This window comes from Heloderma suspectum, chromosome 2 (assembly GCF_057233095.1).
Source record: "Heloderma suspectum isolate Gila_16-S chromosome 2, 16-S_ref, whole genome shotgun sequence".
NCBI classification, from domain to species: domain Eukaryota; kingdom Metazoa; phylum Chordata; class Lepidosauria; order Squamata; family Helodermatidae; genus Heloderma; species Heloderma suspectum.
Window position 1 is genome coordinate 48,688,163 of NC_139459.1, and position 21,911 is coordinate 48,710,073.

At 42.0% G+C, this 21,911-nt stretch overlaps 1 protein-coding gene across 4 annotated transcripts in view; it reads left to right on the top strand.

The window, feature by feature from the left end:
• Positions 1–21,911, top strand: part of CERT1 (ceramide transporter 1) — a 130,170-nt gene that overhangs the window by 51,504 nt on the left and 56,755 nt on the right. For 3 of the 4 annotated variants that reach the window (XM_084833453.1, XM_084833451.1, XM_084833452.1), the window contains 3 exons: positions 8,672–8,779; positions 9,824–9,962; positions 10,807–10,890. In XM_084833453.1, coding sequence (XP_084689579.1) covers positions 8,672–8,779; positions 9,824–9,962; positions 10,807–10,890 — 331 coding nt within the window. Of the gene's footprint in view, positions 1–5,129; positions 5,279–8,671; positions 8,780–9,823; positions 9,963–10,806; positions 10,891–21,911 lie in introns of those variants that run through there. The other variant, XM_084833454.1, reaches the window with a different exon arrangement.

Sequence of the window (21,911 nt, forward strand, 5' to 3'; positions counted from 1 at the left end):
TTTTTTTTTTTTTTTTTTTGCAGCTTTAAACTGCCCAATAACCCAGGTTCTCTGAGCAATGAAAAAGGGTGTTAGATACTTTTAAAAGGGGATCTATGGTGGCTATATATTACCTCCAGTTACTGGGGAACATGAGCAGGAGGGTGCTATTGCACACATATCCTATTTGCAGGCTTCCATAGGCAGCTTGTTGGCTACTGTGTGAACAGAATGCTGAACTAAAAAGGCCTCTAGTGTGATTCAGCGGGGCTCTTATTACGCTCTTGTAAACAGACTGAGGGAATTCCACTGCAAAGAGATCAGACATGGAACAACATGTGGGAGCCAACAACATGTGGTTAGTCCAAAAGTAAACCAAGAGGACACAGGAAGGAAGCTGGATCAGAGGGATTATCAACATGAATGTTGAAATCACCAAGGAGCAGAGGGGCATTACTAGAAAGGCAGAAGGCTAGCCAGGAATCAAAGTCTGAGATTAAAGATGAGGGAGCTAGGAAGGCAATATAGAACAGCAACATGGAGATACAAAGCAGAATAGAGGCTGTCTTATTCCCCATCCCCACCCCTACAATCTGTCTTCTGCCCTTTGCTCGCCACTTAAGCTACTGTCAGTAAGATCAGAGGTTTCTACTCTGCCCTACCAACCTTGACCTATCTGCTGCCTTTGACACCAGTTGGTTGTCATTTATTTCTGGATTCCACAACTCTGTTTTTACCTGTCAGATTGCTCATCCACTTTCTCTCTTGTCTGTTCTCCTCCACCCTCTCTCCAATCTGCACACTCCTTGAGTAATCTCACTTCAAAACCACTGATATGCTAACACCCAGTAATATACAGTCAGGGCCAGAAATATCGGAACAAGGATAACTCTTTTGGCAGTTGGCCTCTGTACACCACCACATTGAAGTTGAAAGGAAACACACCCAGATGGGAGTGGAGTCAGGACTTTCAGCTGTAATTCAAGGGGTTTGACAAAAGTGGGACGCTACCCATTCAGGAAGTACAGCTAGTGGCATACATACACCCCCATCGTTGGTGGCTCATAAGTAATGGAACAAACCAACATCATTTCAAACTTAAGGATCGCCTTTAATACTGGGATGAAAATCCTTTGCAGTCAATGACTGCCTGAAGTCTGGAACCCATGGACGTGCCCAAATGCTGAGTTTCCTCTCTCAAGAAGGCTTTGCCAGGCCTTTACTACAGCTGCCTTCAGCTGCTGCTTGTTTGTGGGTCTTTCTGCCTTCATTCTTGTCTTCAGTAAGTGAAAAGCATGCTCTGTTGGGTTGAGATCAGGTGACTGGCTTGGCCATTGAAAAACATCCCACTTCTTTGCCTTGAAAAACTCTTGGGTAGCTGTTGCTATATGTTTTGGATCATTATCCATCTGTAATATGAAGCGGCGACCTATCAGTTTGGCAGCATTCAGCTGAATCTGAGCAGAAAGTATAGCCCTATACACTTCAGAATTCATCCTGCTGCTTTTATCAGCAGTCAGGTCATCAATAAACACCAGTGACCCGATTCCATAGGCAGCCATACATGTCCATGCCATAACACTGCCTCCACCATGTTTGACAGATGATGTGGTATGCTTTGGATCATGAGCTGTTCCTTTCCTTCTCCACACTTTTCTCTTCCCATCATTCTGGTTCAAGTTAATCTTGGTTTCATCAGTCCAAAGAATCTTATTCCAGAACTGGGCAGGCTTTTTTAGGTGTTTGCTGGCAAAGGCTAATCTGGCCGGTCTGTTCTTGAGCATTACCAGTGGTTTGCACCTTGTTGTGAAGCCTCTGTATTTACATTCATAAAGCCGTCTCTTGACTGTAGATGTTGACAATGACATGCCTACCTCCTCAAGAGCGTTCTTGACCTGGCTAGATGTTGTGAAAGGGTTCCTCTTCACCATGAGCAGAATTCTGCAGTCATCCACTTTAGTTGTCTTCCATGGTCTGCTAGGCCTTTTGCTGTTGCTGAGCTTGCCAGTTAATGCCTTCTTTTTCAGGATGTTCCAAACTGTTGTATTGGCCACTCCCACTGTTTTTGCTGTCTCTCTGATGGGTTTATGTTGTTTCCTCAGCCTAATGATGGCCTCCTTCACTCTCATGGACACCTCTTTGGACCTCATGTTGGGAGTTCCGGTGAACAGCTACTAAATGCAAATGTAACACTCAGAACCACCTCCAGGCCTTTTATCTGCTTGATTGGTCATGGGGTACCCAGGAAACAGGCCACACCTGGCCATGCAGCTGCTTGTCAGCCATTCGTTCCATTACTTATGAGCCACCAACGATGGGAGGGGGGTGTATGCCCCTAGCTGTACTTACTGAATGGTTAGTGCCTCACTTTTGCCAACCCCCTTGAATTACAGCTGAAAGTCCTGACTTTGCTCCCATCTGGGTGTGTTTCCTTTCAACTTCAGTGTGGTGGTGTACAGAGGCCAACTGCCAAAACAGTTATCTTTGTTCTGATATTTCTGGCCCTGACTTGATTTCTGGATATCTACCTCATATCCCCCACTCTGCCTGTGACCTGCTCCTTCAACTTGACCATCCTAAGCTGTCTAAAGGTCTCTTGTTCTTTATCACAACTCTGCCCATTCTCCTTTGCTATGGCCTATGCATTCAGCTCCTTCCTGTGGAACTTGTGTATCTCTTCCTTCAAATTCCTCCTCAAAACCCACTTTTTATATGGCGGCTTTGGCTTATCCCCTTAATCCTCAGTTCTAGTTATAACCAAGTTTTAAATACATGTAGCGGCTGCATTTACCCACATTTATCTTTTCCTACACTCTGTTGGTTTCCCTTTTGTCTGTTTTAGATTGTCAGCTTCTTGGAGAAAGGGCCCTGCCTATTTTTGCCTAGGAAATTTTTTTAAGTTGCCATGTTCACTGCTTCTGTGTGATTAGTACTGCTGTTATTTACTTTTCTGCAGCATAGTATTGGAACTAATGTTTCAAAATAACAGAATGAATGCACTGCTTGGCTCAACTATTATAAAGTTCTATCAGGCAGGTGTTTTTTGTTTTATTTCTTGGTCTTAAGAGAATGTTCTTTGAGAAATGTAATAATCTATCCTGTCTATGGCATATGTAAAGCACAGACTCCACCTAGTGGGCACTTTATATTGTTTAGCTGAAGCAATTGGAAGGCAGTCTTGAAGTTCCCCCACCCTGAACCTCCCTACCAGCATTTGATAATCAGTCTACTTTCTATATTACATATTTTCCTGTGGCTACTAAAACAGCAGCAATCACAGAAAATGCCTGAAACAATTTACCACTTACTAATTCAGCAGCTAGAACCTAGTTCCTCATTAGCAGCCATACAACAAAATAAAATATCATGAAACATGGTACTCAACTGCAGCCTTCATAAACAAAATCTGCTTACTTTCCAGATTCTCACATATATTATATATTTGACTCACACCTGCCTGTGGAGGAAGGATGGCCACTGCAAGTTCCAGGCGCATAAGATTTATGCCTCCAAATCTGAACACTGGCTTTTCAAAAACATGTTCCATTAGAGCACTGTTCTCTCACTGCAGTATAGTAGGAGCCCGCTTATTTTACAAACCAAAATTATGTAATTTAAATTCATTTCATTTATATTTCTATACCACTCCATAGCCAAAGTAACATAGGGAGCTGCTTTATATTTGCATGAATGGCCCATGCCCATCTAATAGAGTGTTTCCAAAATCCCAGGCAGTTTGGGAAAGGGCCATAGCTCAATGGCAGAGCATGTGCTTTGCATGCAAAAGATCCCAAGTTCAATCCTTGGCATTTCCAGGCAGGGCCAGTGAAAGACTGGACAGCCTCTGCTAGCCAATATAGACTAGCCTTCCCCAACCTGTGTCACTCCAGAAGTTTTGCTCTATATTTCCCATCAGCCCCAGCCAGCAGGGCCCATAGTCAGGGATGATGGGAATTGTAGGCCAAAACTTCTTGAGGGTCCCAGGTTGGGGGAGTCTGGTATAGACAATACTGAGCTAGCTGAGGTCTAACTTGGCATAAAGTAGCTACTTCTGTCTTTCTCAGTCTGTTTACCTATGGTTCCAAGAAATTAATAAGTCCCATCCAAACAAAGCCGCTCACCTTGACTGTGCCTTTTGTCTTTATCCCTCTGTGCTGGATCATGTTTGGGGCATCTGCCTCCTGGCCCAGCGCTGCCTCAGATTTTAGTAGACACTAGACTATTCCTGTGACACCACTATCTTATATTTCTCAATGTTGTTTTGGTCTAATTCTTGAATCCTCTCAAAGTCATAAATGAGGACTTTGCCATGGCTGTTCCCCCTCTTCTTCCTGGTGGCTTTGGAAACTCTAGATGCCCTTCATCTGACCCAAGGTGTATGAAACCTTATTTTGATGAAACTGTTCAAGCTGCAACCCCTACCCCACCCCCTCTTTAAATCATACAGCAGTATGTCTCTAGTAATGTGTGTGCAGTTTTGACACATCTTTTCTGTGATACCACTTGTTGCATAGTAGATTTCCTCCCTTTGGCTTTCCTGTGCTTTCTTGTTAGTCTTTTTACAGTATCTTCCTCTTACCTACCTCTTCAGTATGTTCTCCCACCTTGATGCTGCCTGGCTTTTTTATCTTCTTTTATACTCAGTATTAGTGAAGTATGGGTCAAAAAAAGCATTTCACATGTAAACACTGTATAAAATTAGTGGCTAGTATCTGTAGTATGTTTATCCTGCTGCCTCTCCATTCCTAAGTGTGGCTTTATAATAATAATAAAGTAACTACTTGCTTATGGCTATTGCACAACATATAAAAAAGGTAAGAAGAATGTCTGTTTCAGTGGGTGACCATTTGAGCTTCATGAGGGGTTAAAGTAAATGTATCTAAATATGGGAAACTCAGGGCGCAGGAACAAGCGATGTTTCCCATGAGCCTGTGCTTTTTCTCTGAAGTATTGCTGGCCCACTTAAGGAAACCCCTGTCAGATGACTGAGTCAGCTGTGAGGTCTAATTTGAGACTGGATACACTTCACTATTGTGTTGCTGAATGCTGTTCTCTTGCTGCTGACAGGCACCATCGCCTCCACCAACAAAATATTACACAAGGCTTAGGGTCATGTGACTCTCCTCTCTACTGTCAACCTATGAAAGAGCTTTCTGAAAAGAATAATGGAGGCTGTTCACAGATGCAAAAAGCTGGTGAAGATATTGCAGTGTGCTTACATTGTCAGTTCTGAGTGTAGCTTTGAGGCTGCACCCCATGCATGGATATCTGGTGAAATGGCTTCTGGATGTTCAGCATGGTAACTGGCATTTGTGTTTAATGTTATGTATTGATTGCTACAACAACAGCGAACAACTCCTTTCATTTCAATGTGGTGACTGTCTTTTTTTTCTGTTGAGTAGACTTTGGCTGCCTCTGTCTTTTAGCAGCCTTGGCATATTCATACTTGGAGTGGAAGACTTTTTGGCATCATCATTTTTTATCTTGATTATAATGGAGTTATTTCTGCAGTGAATTGCTAAAGATCTGCTCTGCAAGATATAAAAAGTGCGACACTGATCTGCTCTGTCTTAGATGTTGCAGTAATAGAATGGTCGGGTTTTGCATGATGCTTGCTTTCATTGTTTTTCACTCTGCATGCTGCCTTCTTTGCAAGTAAATATTAACTCCTATATATATCTAACTGCATTATTAATATTCCTTGCTTTTCTCCTTTTTGAAGTTAAACTGCCATACCTTAGGTGTAGCTGTTTTCCGAAGTAGTAACTAAAACATAATTCTTTCTTTATAATAGTCTGTCACAAAATATGCAAACACTGACACTGCACAGGTTACTCTCCTGTGTTGTGGCAGATGAAATTGTACAATATGCTAATTTTTTTTGCAACTCTTCAGTAAAATTCCTAGTATACCATATATTTTGAAGCCTGAAAATATAGTTAAGAGTGCTGTTCAGTAGAGGTGTAAAATATTGTGAATTGAATGTACTGATGGAAATGTATATCTGTGTTCTGTTTGGGACTGGATTCAGCAAATTGAACTGAATTGTGTATGTGTCATTGGTATTTCTGGCAGGATGATGAAGGAAAGGCAAAAGCATAAGGTACTCATGTTTGCTCTGTCATATCCTTTGTCAAGCAAATTGGCTTCACTTTTAAGTGAGATTGGATAAAAACTCAGGCACACAATGCCTGATTAAACACTTTGGTTCTCATCTATCTGTTAGATTCTAACAAGTTGTGTTTTCTGTTTGGAAGGTTCTGACAAACTGCTTTTTAAAATTATCTATCCTTGCCATAACACAAAGGAAGTCATGGCGTGCCTGGCTCTTTAAATGTAGGCAAGATTCTCCAGGGCCCATCTACATGAGCCTTTTACTCCAGGGCAGCTGCGAGGTCCTTTGAGACATACGACGCAGTCACCCGTGGTTTTCTCCCGGAAAATGCAGATTTCCAAGGAGGCATTTTGCTGCGATATTTTTGGGTTGCTGTGGGTGTCCCATGGTTGTGAGCTGTCTATCCCTTTCCCAAACCAACTTCGCATTTTGTGGTAGGCGTGTTGTAGGTGGACATAGTACTTGCGTCACTCTGTGACGCCCCTTTACTTCCCCCGTCCCTTCGCAGCTGCGCAGTTACAGAGGCACGGAGAGGCGTTTTTATTTATTTACACACACTTTCACACATTTTTGCAGCTTTGGATCTTCACAATGATTGCTTTTGGACTCAGTGCCCAAAGGCCAGGGGGGTCTTGGGGGAGGACCAACTTCTCTCTGGCCACCATTTCGGAGCAATGGATGTACCTCTCATGCCTTGGGTGAGTGTGAACCATTGTGAGAGTCTCAGGCTGGGGAATTGCCAAACAGTTGGCATGGAAATGAAGGCGCAGAGATCACCCACATTTTACCTAAGAAGGGACGGACAGACACAACAGAACCCCTAAAATAGAAAACAGCCACTGAAGTGTCACACCCCCACGCTGACACGACTGCACTACTGAACATTAAAATATGGCCAAAAAAGGGGCACAACAGAGTCTGTTGGGAAAACCCGCAGTAAATCACGGGTGTATCACAGCAGAAGCTAATTCAAAGCTGCAATGCCTTGCAGTTGCGATGGAGTGAAGGGTGAAAGCATTGCCATGTAGGTGGTGCCCAGATTTCTGCTTGTGCATTTTGGGGGAGGGAAGAAGGATTATCTGTATGTGTATGCTCTGACTTTCTGCAAATTTTGATCTCGGTTGCTTGTTAAAATTCTAGAGGACCAGATGATGCAGGTAGAGAACTAAATTCTTATTGGTAGGCTATTCCAGTGGAATATACTAAATATATTTATTATCTTGTTGAATTCACATAGAGTCTCTATCACGTACCATATATTGGTGTATACCCACCAGCCTCCACTTTGAAATTGCTGCGTAAATACTATATTTTGATCAACCAAGAGCTTTTCCTTTAGGGTCACTTTTATCCATTCATCTATCCCGGTCATTAATCTATCTGGATCCTTTTCCTGGCTCTCCCTTTTTTACTGTATCAAGGTTTCATCAATTTTTAAACATGGAGCCATTTTGTCTGTACAGTAGTCTTTGAACTAACATGCCTCATTCTTGCTAGGTGTAATGTATAAATTATATGTTACCCCTTAACCTACTTCCTCCACTACTCCTTAGTCAGCTTAAAGTATACTGTAAAACCTTTTTCAGGGCAGACATTAATGTTAAGTGGCTATGCTCTCATAGTACAGTTTTCTTCTGAGTGCTCTAAAATATGGTTCCTATAAAGTTTTATAGGTGCTTAATTTCTTTAAATATTTAAAGTTTGAAAGGTTCAACACAAGAAAATTGCTTTTTTAGCAATCATCCCAACACCAAGATGTAAACCTTTTACCTGTAATTCCTTCAAGTAAAGGAGTTGATGAGTTGTACTATAACAGCATAATCAAAACAGCACCAAAAATGATGGTAGCTGCATAAAATACAAATCTGGTCTTTAGTTGTGGAGCATTTGATCTGATGAATGTATTCAAAATTCTTGAGTTTAATGATTATGTCAAATGTCTTGCATCACATAAGATGTATTGTGGACTTCTACTCTCTTAGCTATGCTTAACTTCAGCATGTATGTGCCTTGGTTGTACGCCACTTCCTATAGATGGCCTTGTAGGCCCCTTCCAACCCTACTATTCTATGACTATTCTATGATTCTGGCTATGTTGGACCTGCTGCCACCATTTGCTTGGCTGAAGTCCCAGTAGACCGAGATACTGGTTGAGTGCTGGGAATTGGGGCAGAAGATACCTCCAAGCTCTTTAGTCAAGCCTCTGCTATTGTAGGGCAAAAGGCAGAGGCCAGAACTGTGGATGAGGGGGTGTTCCCTTCCCCTAGATAACTTTGGAGATCTTTATGATATAAGCAATCCATTTTTTTTTCTGTTTAGCTTTTCATTGGGTAAACTGTGAAAACAAATTTGGATTATTGCATCTTGCAGTTGACAAGTATAATTGTTCTTCCTTCCTTCCTCCAACAACCTACCTTTTCTAGTATTGGATCCCTGATTTATCTGAAGTTGTATACATTTGTTTGGTTGCATTTCTCTAAGCCACAATTCTGTCTTGGGAATATCAGTTTTGAGAAATCTGTTCAATGGGGATTTGCTTCCTACAATTTCATAATTAATGCATGTTTTTTTCTTCAGACTGAATCTGGCTATGGATCAGAGTCAAGTTTACGGCGCCATGGCTCTATGGTATCCCTTGTGTCTGGAGCAAGTGGGTACTCTGCAACATCAACCTCGTCATTCAAGGTTAGTGATGAACAGTGCAGGGACCTTGGGGAAGCCCATCTGATTATGTTTTAGAAATACTTATATAAGGAAATCACTGAAGATACTTTGATGATAGTGTTGTGAAAAATATTTAGCACAAATTCAAGGTTCATTGATGGGTTATGTTGTAACTTCCCATGAAGTTAGCAAAGAATGTATGGGCTCAGGGACCATTTGGGTGAATAGCAGTCTTTGACATTTCTGCTGCAGTCGTTCCTCGTGAAGATGCATGGGTGTTTTGTCTCTTTGGCTGTTGTGGACAGAAATGGCCTGTCTCTTAATCTACTGCTGGGAAAACATGAAAGAGCTCCATAAGACCCCTGCACCTGGTGGTCTAGAAACACTTTGAGCTTCTGTGGGATTACTTTAGAGCAGCACTAAAGGGATGTGGTGCATTTGTAAGTAGTCAAGCCTGCCCAGATGTGTGCGTTTCCCTATGCAGGCTTGTATATGGAATAAATACAGCTTAATAAATGGGAAATGAACAAGTAATGTGGACAGTTCAAGTGGTCTGTTACTGGTGATAGAACAGATGAAGAAAACATGTAAAAGGCATAGGAAATGTTTACAATAATTCTCTGAACTGACAACTTTAATAAACAGAAGACCTGTTCCAAGTGGGACAAAGAAATATGAATTTTTGTTACTTTGATACTTCATCCTTTTTTAATGAAATGGATATGCTAGTTATACTATCTAGTTACATATAACTTCTGATACTTTGGTTGAAATTCAAAAGCCAGTTACATCCCATACTGTTAAGCAGCTTTAGTGTTATTGGTCAAACTCTTATGAAGATTTCCTAAATTCAGCCTAATCATCTGTCAGATACCCTTAAAAAATGTATTAAGCATGGCAACCAAATATAATGGTGTAATGCATGATAGCTAGTAAATGTTTACTTTTCCTTACAGAAACATCATACCCCAAATTACATGTTTGTCTGGTGAAAAATATAAACCTATAGTTGGGGTAAATTAGTGATTGTTAACAGCTAAATATTTTTAAATCCTAAATTTTCAGAAGGGTCACAGTTTGCGTGAGAAGCTTGCTGAAATGGAAACCTTCAGAGATATACTGTGTAGACAGGTCGATACATTACAGAAATATTTCGATGCTTGTGCTGATGCTGTCTCCAAGGATGAACTTCAGAGAGATAAAGGTATTCACCTAAAGTTGATTATTTAAACAAAAGGGATCATATTCTGTTCTAGGGTATAGTTGGTAAATGACCTCTGTCACAAATTGGCAATCTTTTTAGCTGTCATAGTAAGATATTTTCCAACCTCCGATCCTATGCACTGTTACCTGGAATTAAGACCCCATGTCAGTGGGCCTTGGTCCCAAGTAAGTGTGGATAAGATTAGTATGTAGTAGTACCTTAGTAGGAGTAGTGCTAAAATGTCTGAGTTGGAAGGAAATTTCACTTTTTGCTTTGACACTGAATTTACTGTAACTGGCCAACAGTACTCAATACAGAGTCTTGATATATTACAGTAAAGCTTATAAAAATGTAGCAATGAGGTCAGCCAAGTAGTGTTTTTATTTTCATAGAGAATCCAAAGGCACAGAATTACTTAATGAGTGAAGTCATGGAGTAATTCATACAGTGAACCCAACGTAGAACTGGAGCATATGATTAAAGATCACCTTAACTGCTTTGCTGAACTGGTGTCTCAGAGTAGCCCCCAGTTAACATGAGTGAACCATCACCATCATCTCCAGGATTTGGAGTTCAACCAATTTTAATTTTCCACCACATGTACACTTCGTATATTTTTTTTTTTTTAAGTATGTGGTTAAACCGTGTAGTTATGTACATGTTTTTTTCTACACAGAAACTATCTTAATGTAGGAAACCAACTTCTGAAAAATCCCCACAAGGTCTAGTAGTATAGAAAGTCTGGCTGACCCTCCAGATATTACTATTCCGATAAAGAATTATTTATCTGCTGCTCTTGGGATTCTCTACTAGGCACAGTAATTGGCCTGTTTCTTTGTTATAGTGGTAGAAGATGATGAAGATGATTTTCCTACAACACGCTCTGATGGGGATTTTTTGCCTAATAGTAATGGTAGTAAAGAAAAATGTGAGTACTTTTAAATGCATGATGATTAAAAATGTTCTGAAGGTATAGGAATAGTTTAAGTACTTATCCTGAAGGAAATAAGCATAAATGTATAAATACTTTTTTAAACATTTGAAGTATTCATTTTGAGACTTGTTGGATTGTTTCTACTCACAACTAACAACGTTTTAAAAAAGATTAACACTTCTACAGAGACTTGCCGTGCAATCCTAGGCATGTCTACTCAGAAGCAAGTCCTACTGAATTCAGTGTGACTTGCGTCCAGCTAAGTGGGTATAGTATTGCAGCTATGAAGTTAAAAATTATTTTGTTTAACATGCAACAGGTTTGTAAGTAATGGAGTTACTGAGTTTGTCTTGCCTGGAAGTGCCAAGGAACCAAATCTTGAACCTGTTCTCATTGCCACTTTTAAATGTCATGATTCCTTTTTATTTTAATGTTCAAAACTGTTTTATTTTGCTGGTTTTCTTGATGGTAACTCCCTTGGTAATTTTAGGTAAGTCTGATCTGTTTTCAAGTTAAACTCTTCAGGGCACAATCCTATCGATTGCGACCTTGATGCTCGGAGGCTTACGAGCATCCAGTGCAGAGCGGGAGGCACAGCAGAGGCAATCCTTGCTTCCACTGTGCTTCCCACTCTGCATTTTGGCTACCTAGTTTTTTTGCCCATTTAGGTGGGGTGTCTCAGAGGGGGAGGGAAGGAGGCTGGAATGGGGGGATACTCAAGATACTGCGTACGCTGGCCTCTCCAGTCCCCTCCCCTCCCTGCCCACTGGAATGCTTCTTTTACCTCATCTCTGAAGTCGCTTTTGTGACTTTGGAAAGGCAGCCAGTGCAGCTTTTTCCGTGCCAGCTGTGATCCGGGCGAGGGGGCGGGGAGTCCGGATTCCTGGGTCCGAGGTTGGAGCACTGTCTCCAACCCTAGATCCTAGAATCCAAAGTATCCTATGGCCCCCCGGATGCTTAGGGGCCTTAGGATTATTCCCTTAGTTTATTTATACACTTCTGCCTCACCCTTTTAGTGCCTACACACTACTTAGGGTTGCTTACAACAACACATTAAATTGCAATATCATAAAATACAATAACAATGCACTAAATACAACAAAAGCTGAGACTACAGAGAAAACATAACCTGTACATAATACAGCGGATACTCAGCAGGCACATACTGACACCTAGTTTCCTATTGACCTGTCTGGTGATCCTGTTGAAGCCCTTTTCAATCTCTGGAATAGGGAAATGATTTGATGGTTGACATAGAATCATAGAATAGTAGGGTTGGAATGGGCCTACAAGGCCATCGAGTCCAACCCCCTGCTCAATGCAGGAATCCACGTCAGAGCATCCCTGACAGATAGCTGTCCAGCCTCGTCTTGAAGGCCTCCAGTGTGGGAGAGCCCACCACCTCCCTAGGTAATTGGTTCCATTGTTGTATTGTTCTAACAGTCAGGACGTTTTTCCTGATGTTCAGCCGGAATCTGGCTTCCTGTCACTTGAGCCCATTATTCCGTGTCCTGCACTCTGGGTTGATCAAGAAGAGATGCTGGCCTTCCTCTCTGTGACAACCTTTCAAGTACTTCAAGAGCGCTATCATATCTCCCCTCAGTCTTCTCTTCTCAAAGCTAAACATGCCCAGTTCTTTCAGTCTCTCTTCATAAGGCTTTGTTTCCAGTCCCCTGGTCATCTTTGTTGCCCTCCTCTGAACCCCCTCCAGTTTGTCTGCATCCTTCTTAAAGTGTGGTGCCTAGAACTGGATACAGTACTCCAGATGAGGCCTAACCAGTGCTGAGTAGAGGGGAACTAGTACTTCCCAGGATTTGGTTCCTGTGCATTTGGTTTCTTCTATTAATGCAGCCCAAAATAGTATTGGCCTTTTTTGCAGCCACATCTCATTGTTGGCTCATATTCAGCTTGTGATCGACAACAATTCCAAGATCCTTCTCAGTTGTAGTGTTGTTGAGTCACGTATCCCCCATCTTGTAACTGTGCATTTGGTTTCTTTTTCCTAGGTGCAGAACTTGGCATTTATCCCTATTCAATGTCATTCTGTTGTTTTCTGCCCAGCGCTCCAGTCTATCCAGATCACTTTGAATTTTGTTTCTGTCTTCCAAAGTATTAGCTATCCCTCCCAATTTGGTGTCATCTGCAAATTTTATCAGCATTCCCTGCACCTCCTCCTCCAAGTCATTAATAAAAATGTTGAAGAGCACCGGGCCCAGGACTGAGCCCTGCGGTACCCCACTCGTTACCTCTCCCCAGTTTGAGAAAGTCCCATTGATAAGCACTCTTGGAGTCCGATTCTGTAGCCAACTGTGGATCCACCGGATCGTTGTTTCATCTAGCCCACTTTGAGCTAGTTTGCTCATCAGGATATCATGGGGCACTTAGTCGAAAGCTTTGCTGAAGTCGAGGTATATGATGTCTACAGCATTCCCATGATCCACAAGGGAGGTTACTTGATCAAAAAATGAGATCAGATTTGTCAGGCAGGACTTGTTTTTGACAAATCCATGTTGGCTTCGAGTAATCATGACAATGTTGTCAAGGTGCTTCCAGATAGATTGCTTTATCATCTGCTCCAGAATTTTCCCAGGGATTGATGTCAGACTGACTGGTCTGTAGTTCCCAGGTTCCTCCTTTTTACCCTTTTTGAAGATAGGGACAACATTGCCCTCCTCCAGTCATCTGGCACTTCCTCTGTCCTCCATGATTTCTCAAAGAGAATAGACAGCGGTTCTGAGAGTTCTTCTGCCAGTTCCTTTATTACTCTAGGATGCAGTTCATCTGGCCCTGGAGATTTGAACTCAAAGAAATTAGGTGTTCCTTGACTATATGCCTATCGATCTCAAGCTGCAATCCTGCCCCTTCAGCCTGTACTTCGCCTTTGCCAGTGGGGTCATAGACCCTCTTTTGGGAGAAGACTGAGCCAAAGTAGGAATTGAGCACCTCTGCCTTTTCTTTGTCATCTGTTATTGTTTTGCCATCCGTATTTAATAGCTGAACAACCATTTCTTTACTCTGCCTTTTACTATGCACGTAGCTGAAGAAAGCCTTTTTGTTGTTTTTAGCATTCCTCGCTAACCTCAGCTCGTTCTCAGCTTTCGCCTTCCTGACACCATCCCTGCAATTTTCTGCTACCTGACTGTACTCTTCCTTTGTAACTTGGCCTTCTTTCTACTTCCTATATGTGTCCCTTTTTGTTTTCAGGTCATCCCTAAGCTTTTTGTGAAGCCACATTGGCTCCTTCTGTTGTCTTCCACCTTTTCTTCTTGTTGGAATTGTTTGTAATTGTGAAACCATTGGAAGAATTTGTTAGGGGATAATGGACGAGTGCCTTCGATATATAGATGACAGCCAGCTCTGCGTCTCCCTTCCTTTTGGACCAGGTGATACTGCTGAGATTCTGAATGGATGCCTGCAGGCAGTTATGGCCTGGATAAGGGCAGATAAATGAATAAGATGAAGATCTTGATGGTGCTGGGTTCTGGTGATGTGCAAGTAGGAATTTATTCTGTTCTGGTTTGGTTGTATTTGCCCTTAAGGGTCTGTCTGTAGTTTGGGGGTCCCCTCGGATGTGGTACTGCTTCAGGATGCAGAGGCTGCGTCTATGTCCAGAAGCAGTTTTTATCAGTTTAGGTCACTCTTGCTATTTCTGCTCATGGGATATACTGATCTGGCTACTGTTCCTGCATGCCATGGTTTCTTCATAATAAATTGTTGTAAAGTGCTCTGTGTGCAGCTTCCATAGAAACTACAGTTGGTCCAGAATGACTCAGTGAGGGTCTTGACTGGTACCTTTAATATTAAGCATATAACACAGCCTTACCCAACCTGGTGCTCTCCAGATGTTTTTGGACAAGTTGGTCCAAAACATTTGGAGAACATCAGATTAGGGGAGGCTGGTATAACACCTCTCTTTAGACAACTTCGTTGAATCCTAAATGGTTTCAAAGTGCAATTCAAAGTGCTAGTTTTGACCCTTAAAAGGTACTTACAGGACCAACTGCTTTCCCATATGAGCTGCTTGCTCACTTAATTCATAATCTGTAGCCTGTTGTGTGCTTTACTCCCATGAGAAGCCAGCTTAGTGGCTACCAAGGGTGAGGCCTTTTTGGTGGTGATAGACATCAGAATTCCCCTCCCAAAGAGGTTTTATCTGGCACCCTCTCTCCTTCAAGACACAGATTGAAATCCTGTTTCAGAGTGCTTTTGAGGGTGAAAGGGGAATGAGGATTATATATCGATGTTGCAGTGGGTTTTTAAAGTTTTATTTATCCTGATTTGCTGAGAAGTTTTCTTTTAGTGGTACTAAATTTGATCCGAGTATAATTTGTAATTATGGATTTTATAGTATGTTAACTGCCTTGGGCACCTCTTCTCAAGGCAAAATAATTTTTTATAATAGTGTAACATTGCCATTGTGGTGAGGGGATGTACTAGTAGCAAGTTTCAGATCCTGGCTACATATTGGTATCTTTACCATGGCACATTTTGTTAACCTACTTCTTAGGGCTGCAACATTAATCAATTTGTTGAATAAGTTAAAATGGGGCTCAATTTAAAATTGACCTAACTAGTCAGGCATTGCCCCCTATATCAATCTACCTTCCATTTTAACCAGTGATTGTCTCTTCTCAGTCAGGAAATGGAAGGTCACCCCTGAATTCTTTGCAATGTCCCCTCCTTTTGTACCAACGCTTGTATTTTTACATTTATTTATTTATTTCTATACTGCCCAATAGCCAAAGCTCTCCGGGCAGTTCACAAAGCATTTAAAATGGTTTTATATTTTAAGGTTTTACCATTTCAATGTTTTCTTCATTTAAACCTTCATATAAAGCTTTTTATTTACTTAGTCAATCTTAAATGTGTTGTTCTCTATAGATTGCCCCTGATGAAGGAGGTCTTGATTTCAAAACATGTTGGGTTCAATAAGAACATTTTTCATTGGCACCTTTGAAAATAAGTTACCTTTTCTCATTCTATCCAGTTTTGGTGCTTCCCCTCTGGTTTTTGTTTGCTCCAACCTTTATGGGCCTATGAGCACATTTGGGCATTCGAGAAACTGTCCTGGCCATCACCACAAAATGTGGGAGGTGTGGCTACTTGCAAAGGACAAGCAAACTGCCAAAAACACTGAGTATAAAGCAGAGGTGGCATCTGGGCCCCAACACACAAAACAACCCAGTTTTCTATATCAACAGAAGCCTCTATTTTTCCTCCCCCCACCTCCACCAACCAACCCATTTTCCTCCATCGCCTTTTCTTGCAAACTCTGAATCACTACCTATACCCAATTCTCACTCGCTCATACCCCTACCACACACATGGGCGCTCTCTCTCTCTCTCTCTCTCTCTCTCTCTCACACACACACACACACACACACACACACAAATGTACATGCACACATGTTCTGAAACCCTCAGAAGCAGCAAGATGTTGATGCTTCTCAGTGTCTGAAGCCCAACACGGCAAGACTGACAGGCATTTTCCCCCAATGGGAAGGGGTAAGTGGCCACCACAGATACTGGCTGGCTGCAAAGACTAGCCAAATTTTGTGGTAGAATCATAGAATAGTAGGGTTGGAAGGGGCCTACAAGGCCATTGAGTCCAACCCCCTGCTCAGTGCAGGAATCCAAGTCAGAGCATCCCCAACAGATGGCTGTCCAGCCTCGTCTTGAACGCCTCCAGTGTGGGAGAACCCACTACCTCCCTAGGTAATTGGTTCCATTGTCGTATTGCTGTAACAGTCAGGACGTTTTTCCTGATGTTCAGCCGGAATCTGGCTTCCTGTCACTTGAGCCCATGATTCCGTGCCCTGCACTCTGGGATGATCAAGAAGAGATGCTGGCCTTCCTCTCTGTGACAACCTTTCAAGTACTTCAAGAGCACTATCCTATCTCCCTTCAGTCTTCTCTTCTCATGGCTAAACATGCCCAGTTCTTTTAGTCTCTCTTCATAGGGCTTTGTTACCAGTCCCCTGATCATCTTTGTTGCCCTCCTCTGAACCCTCTCTAGCTTGTCTGCATCCTTCTTAAAATGTGGTACCCAGAACTGGACGCAATACTCCAGATGAGGCCTAACCAGTGCTGAGTAGAGGGGAACTAGTACTTCCTGGGATTTGGAAGTGATGCTTCTATTAATGCAGCCCAAAATAGCATTTGCCTTTTTTGCAGCCATATCACATTGTTGGCTCATATTCCGCTTGTGATCTACAACAATTCCAAGATCCTTCTCAGTTGTAGTGTTGTTGAGCCACGTATCCCCCATCTTGTAACTGCACATTTGGTTTGTTTTTCCTAGGTGCAGAACTTGGCCTTTATCCCTATTAACTGTCATTCTGTTGTTTTCTGCTCAGCACTCCAGTCTATCAAGATCACTTTGAATTTTGTTTCTGTCTTCCAAAGTATTAGCTATCCCTCCCAATTTGGTGTCATCTGCAAATTTTATCAGCTTTCCCCGCACCTCCTCCTCCAAGTCATTAATAAAAATGTGGAAGAGCACTGGGCCCAGGACTGAGCCCTGCGGTATCCCGCTCATTACCTCTCCCTAGTTTGAGAAGATCCCATTGATAAGCACTCTTTGAGTCTGATTCTGTAGCCAGCTGTGGATCCACCTAATCGTTGTTTCATCTAGTTTGGATATCGTGGGGCACTTTGTCGAAAGCTTTGCTGAAGTCGAGGTATATTATGTCCACGGCATTCCCACAGTCCACAAGGGAGGTTGCTCAAAAATACTTGCTCAAAAAATGAGATCAGATTCATCTGGTGGGATTTGTTCTTGACAAATCGATGTTGGCTTTGAGTAATCTCTGCATTGTTTTCAAGATACTTACAGATGAATTGCTTGATAATCTGCTCCAGAATTTTCCCAGAGATTGATGTCAGTCTGCCCTGTCTGTGATTCTCAGGTTCCTCCTTTTTACCCTTTTTGAAGATAGGGACAACATTGCCCTCCTCCAGTCATCTGGCACTTCACCGGTCCTCCATGATTTCTCAAAGATAACAGACAGTGGTTCTGAGAGTTCACCTGCCAGTTCCTTTATTACTCTAGGATGCAGTTCATCTGGCCCTGGAGATTTGAACTCAAAGTAATTAGGTGTTCCTTGACCATATGCCTATCAATCTCAAGCTGCAATCCTGCCCCTTCAGCCTGTACTTCGCCTTTGCCAGGGGGGTCATAGACCCTCTTTTTGGGAGAAGATTGAGCCCAAGTAGGAATTGAGCACTTCTGCCTTTTCTTTGTCATCTGTTATCATTTTGCCATCCGTATTTAATAGCTGAACCACCATTTCTTTCCTCTGTCTTTTACTATGCACGTAGCTGAAGAAAGCCTTTTTGTTGCTTTTAGCATCCCTCGCTAACCTCAGTTCATTCTCAGCTTTAGCCTTCCTGACGCCGTCCCTGCAATTCTGTGCTACCTGACTGTACTCTTCCTGTGTTGCTTGGCCTTCTTTCCACTTCCTATGTGTGTCCTTTTTTGTTATCAGGTCATCTCTAAGCTTTTTGTGAAGCCACATTGGCTTCTTCTGTTGTCTTCCACCTTTTCTTCTTGTTGGAATTGTTTGTAATTGTGCCTTGAGAATTTCCTTTTTTAAAAGCTCCCACCCATCTTGAACTCCTTTTGTCGTTAAGAGTCGCTTGCCATGGGACCTTACTGATCATTGTTCTGAGTTTATTAAAATCAGCTTTCCTAAAATCCAGGGTACGCGTTTGGCTACACTTGGCTTTTGCTTCCTGTAGAGCCATGAACTCAAGTATAACTTGATCGCTTTCCCCCAGAGTTCCTGTAACTGCTACTTTACCCACTAAGTCATCTCTGTTGGTTAGGATCAAGTCAAGGATAGCCAATCCTCTAGTTCCTTCTTCTACTTTCCGTAGGAGGAAGTTATCTGCCATGCAAGTCAGGAATTTCCTGGAGGGGCCATGTTTTGCAGAATTTGTCTCCCAACAAATATCGGGAAAATTGAATTCCCACATTACTACTACATCCTGCTTCCTTGAAACATTGGCAATTTGCTTTTCAAAAGTTTCATCCTTGTCTTCTCCTTGATTGGGTGGCCAGTAGTAGACTCCGACCACCAGGTTCCTTTTATTCTTTGGTCCATTTATTTTAACCCAGATACTCTCGATGGGGCTACCAAGCTCATCCTCCTGTCTTTCTGTGCAGAGATATTTATTTTTCACATACAGTGAAAAATGTATGTTTTTCTGTTCTTCCTGTTCTTCCTGTTCTTTCTGTTCCCTTTCTGTTCCTCCTGTTGTTTTTGAACAAGTTATATCCTTCAATTGCTGTATTCCAATCATGAGAGTCATCCCACCAAGTCTCAGTTATACCTATCAGGTCATAATTTCCCTCCTGTATTAAGAGTTCAGGTTCATTCTGCTTGTTTTCCATACTCTGGGAATTAGTATAGACATCGAAGACCATGTGCTTCATGATCTGGCTTTCTTCCTACATGTTTGTGAAGACTATTATTGGGCACTGCAGGAGCTGTTCTCTCCATTGCGGTGCATGAGCCTTCGTCCATTGTTACCTCCAACTTTATGTCTCCTTTCCCCTTAGGATTCAGTTTAAAGCCCTACTGATAAAGTTCTTCATGCTGTGGCCAAACACATTCTTCCCAGCCTTTGTGAGGTGCAACCCGTCCCTTGCCAGCAGTCCATCTTCCAGGAAGTATAGCTTCCCAAGCACTTATGTCCATAGTGCTGAAGCTTTTGACTTGCATTCAGAAACTAACATAGCATCTTCCACTGGAGACAGATCTCTTCTTTTCCAGAGGCAGTTTGAAATAGGTTTTCTGATTGGGAAATTATATCAGAGGACAAATATCTCTCTGTTACCCATACCATGGATGTTGATATGAAGACTTTGGGCCAAAAGATGATTGTCACATAGTTCAGGCCTGCACAGCTGATTTTTTTAAAAAAGACGTTGCCAGTGGGAGATGGCCTCAGCTGGATCAGGACCATGGCTTTAACCTTTTGCCTCTGCCATGGACCAGATCAAAATTGCCATGCCCCACCCAACACCAGCTATTCACAGAGGGAGGAAAGCTCATCTGGAATTGTTCAACAACTGCTAATTGCATCAGGACCAGAATGGGGGCAAAAAGTTAAAGCCCCCTTCTAATCCACATGCTATAGTCGCATGCCAGCTCCCCCCCCCCCGCACACACGTACATACTCTTTGTATTTTGCTTTTTTAAAATCAGCTACATAAGGCCAAACTTCCTATCTAGTTTGGCCCTCTGATCCAGAGCTCCACCAGAAGTACAGTGTGTCTGTGGAACTCCTAGCAAGCAGTGACTTCCCTGTTCAATGTTTTTTCAAAGCCAACTTAGCATGCACAGTGTTTATGTGCACACGTAGCTGTCCCTGGTGTTCCATAGGACATTGCTTCTTTATGTGGAAACTCTTGTATGCAAAGGGAGCTTCTCAATCAGGTCAAATCTTATTGATCTGTTAGCCACAACAATCTTAAAATCGCTTCCATGCAGAAAATTCTTAACTAGATTAATGAAAACAGAGTAATAGCTCTACTCTCTCTCATCCTTCCTTTTTTATATCCAGAGCCACAGGAATTTGCCTGGATTTGGGGGAGTGGAAACAGGGAGATTTCTGAAATCTCATCATTTACTCCAGCTCCAAAAGTTGGAGAAACTAGAAAGACATGACTATTCTGTGTATAGGCTTGTTTGTCCCCATGTGTTGTTTTCTACAGTTATCCAGTATAATAACCTGATCATTACTGTTGGTTTAAGATGATCCTTCACATAGAGCAAAAACTTTGAGTAGAGTGTTGTGTTTGGAAATTGAAGTTATGAGAGGACTTAATTTCAGCATCCTCTGAAATACTCTGTTTACCTTTTAAAACAAACAAATTGTTTAGGTACTCTTGTTGATTAGAAGAATTTCAAAAGCAGCAGTAGGATAATGGACATTTTGGCTAACGTACATTTCTTGAATTAAATTTCTTGAGCAGAACTTACCAAAGCCATCATTTCTCTTTCTCAGGCAAGCACACATCTGGGTTGTTACATTAGTCCCAGGGCAGGAGAGACTCGTAGACCCAATTCACATGATAAAAACAGCCTGAAGTGGAGGGCTGCTGCACATGCCAGGCAGGATTTGCATATTCAAAACCCAGCTGCTGCTTGTTGTGTTGTTTAACCATTGCGCAACCCCCACCTCTTGGGTTTGCACAACTTGACAAGTTGCAGCCGAGCATTGAATATTTAAAATGGCCGCCCACACATGCTGGCACCCACCTCAGCCCACTGTGATTTAAATAAGCCATGGTGAGCTGTTCCATCATGCAAACCAGCCCTTAATATCCTGGCTTCTACCAGATCCAGTTCTGTGGACAAAGATATGTACACTCCAACCGTATGAAGATTCCTTAGCCAGTGCCTTATGACAGATCCTAAGAGTATGCCGAGAAGTGTATACTTCAGTCCTAGCCTCGTCCATAAAATCGCTAGGTGCCCTTATTTTTGGGGCTCCATACTCCACCTGATAATACTGGCCAATCCTCAAGTAGTTCTAATCACTGCAAATGGATATGAAGTTTTTTTTAACACTCTAAAGTCTTCAACTGGTAAATGGTGATACCTTGCAATGCACTGGTTTCAGTTATCTGTTACTAGATTATAGATACACAATTTTGTAGATACACTATTTTGTATGTGATAGATGCTTGGAATGCTCCAAATACTGCTCTGTGATGATAACCCCAATCTTAGTATGTCAGCACCTGACGTGATTTAAATAATATGTTTTACCATCCTTAATATATGTTGATGTATTTTTTATAACATTCTGTCTCCAGTACTTTTAAATAGATCACTTTTATTTAAACATGCTTAGCAACAGACGGTTGGTGCAGTATGAGGTATTTGAAACCACTGTAGCTAAGGAACATTAATCTGTTTAGGTATATTCAGATAAGGCCCTTCCACTTCACAGAACATCATTACAAACCTGATCACTGTCTTTAGGACACTTTCTAACAGTTC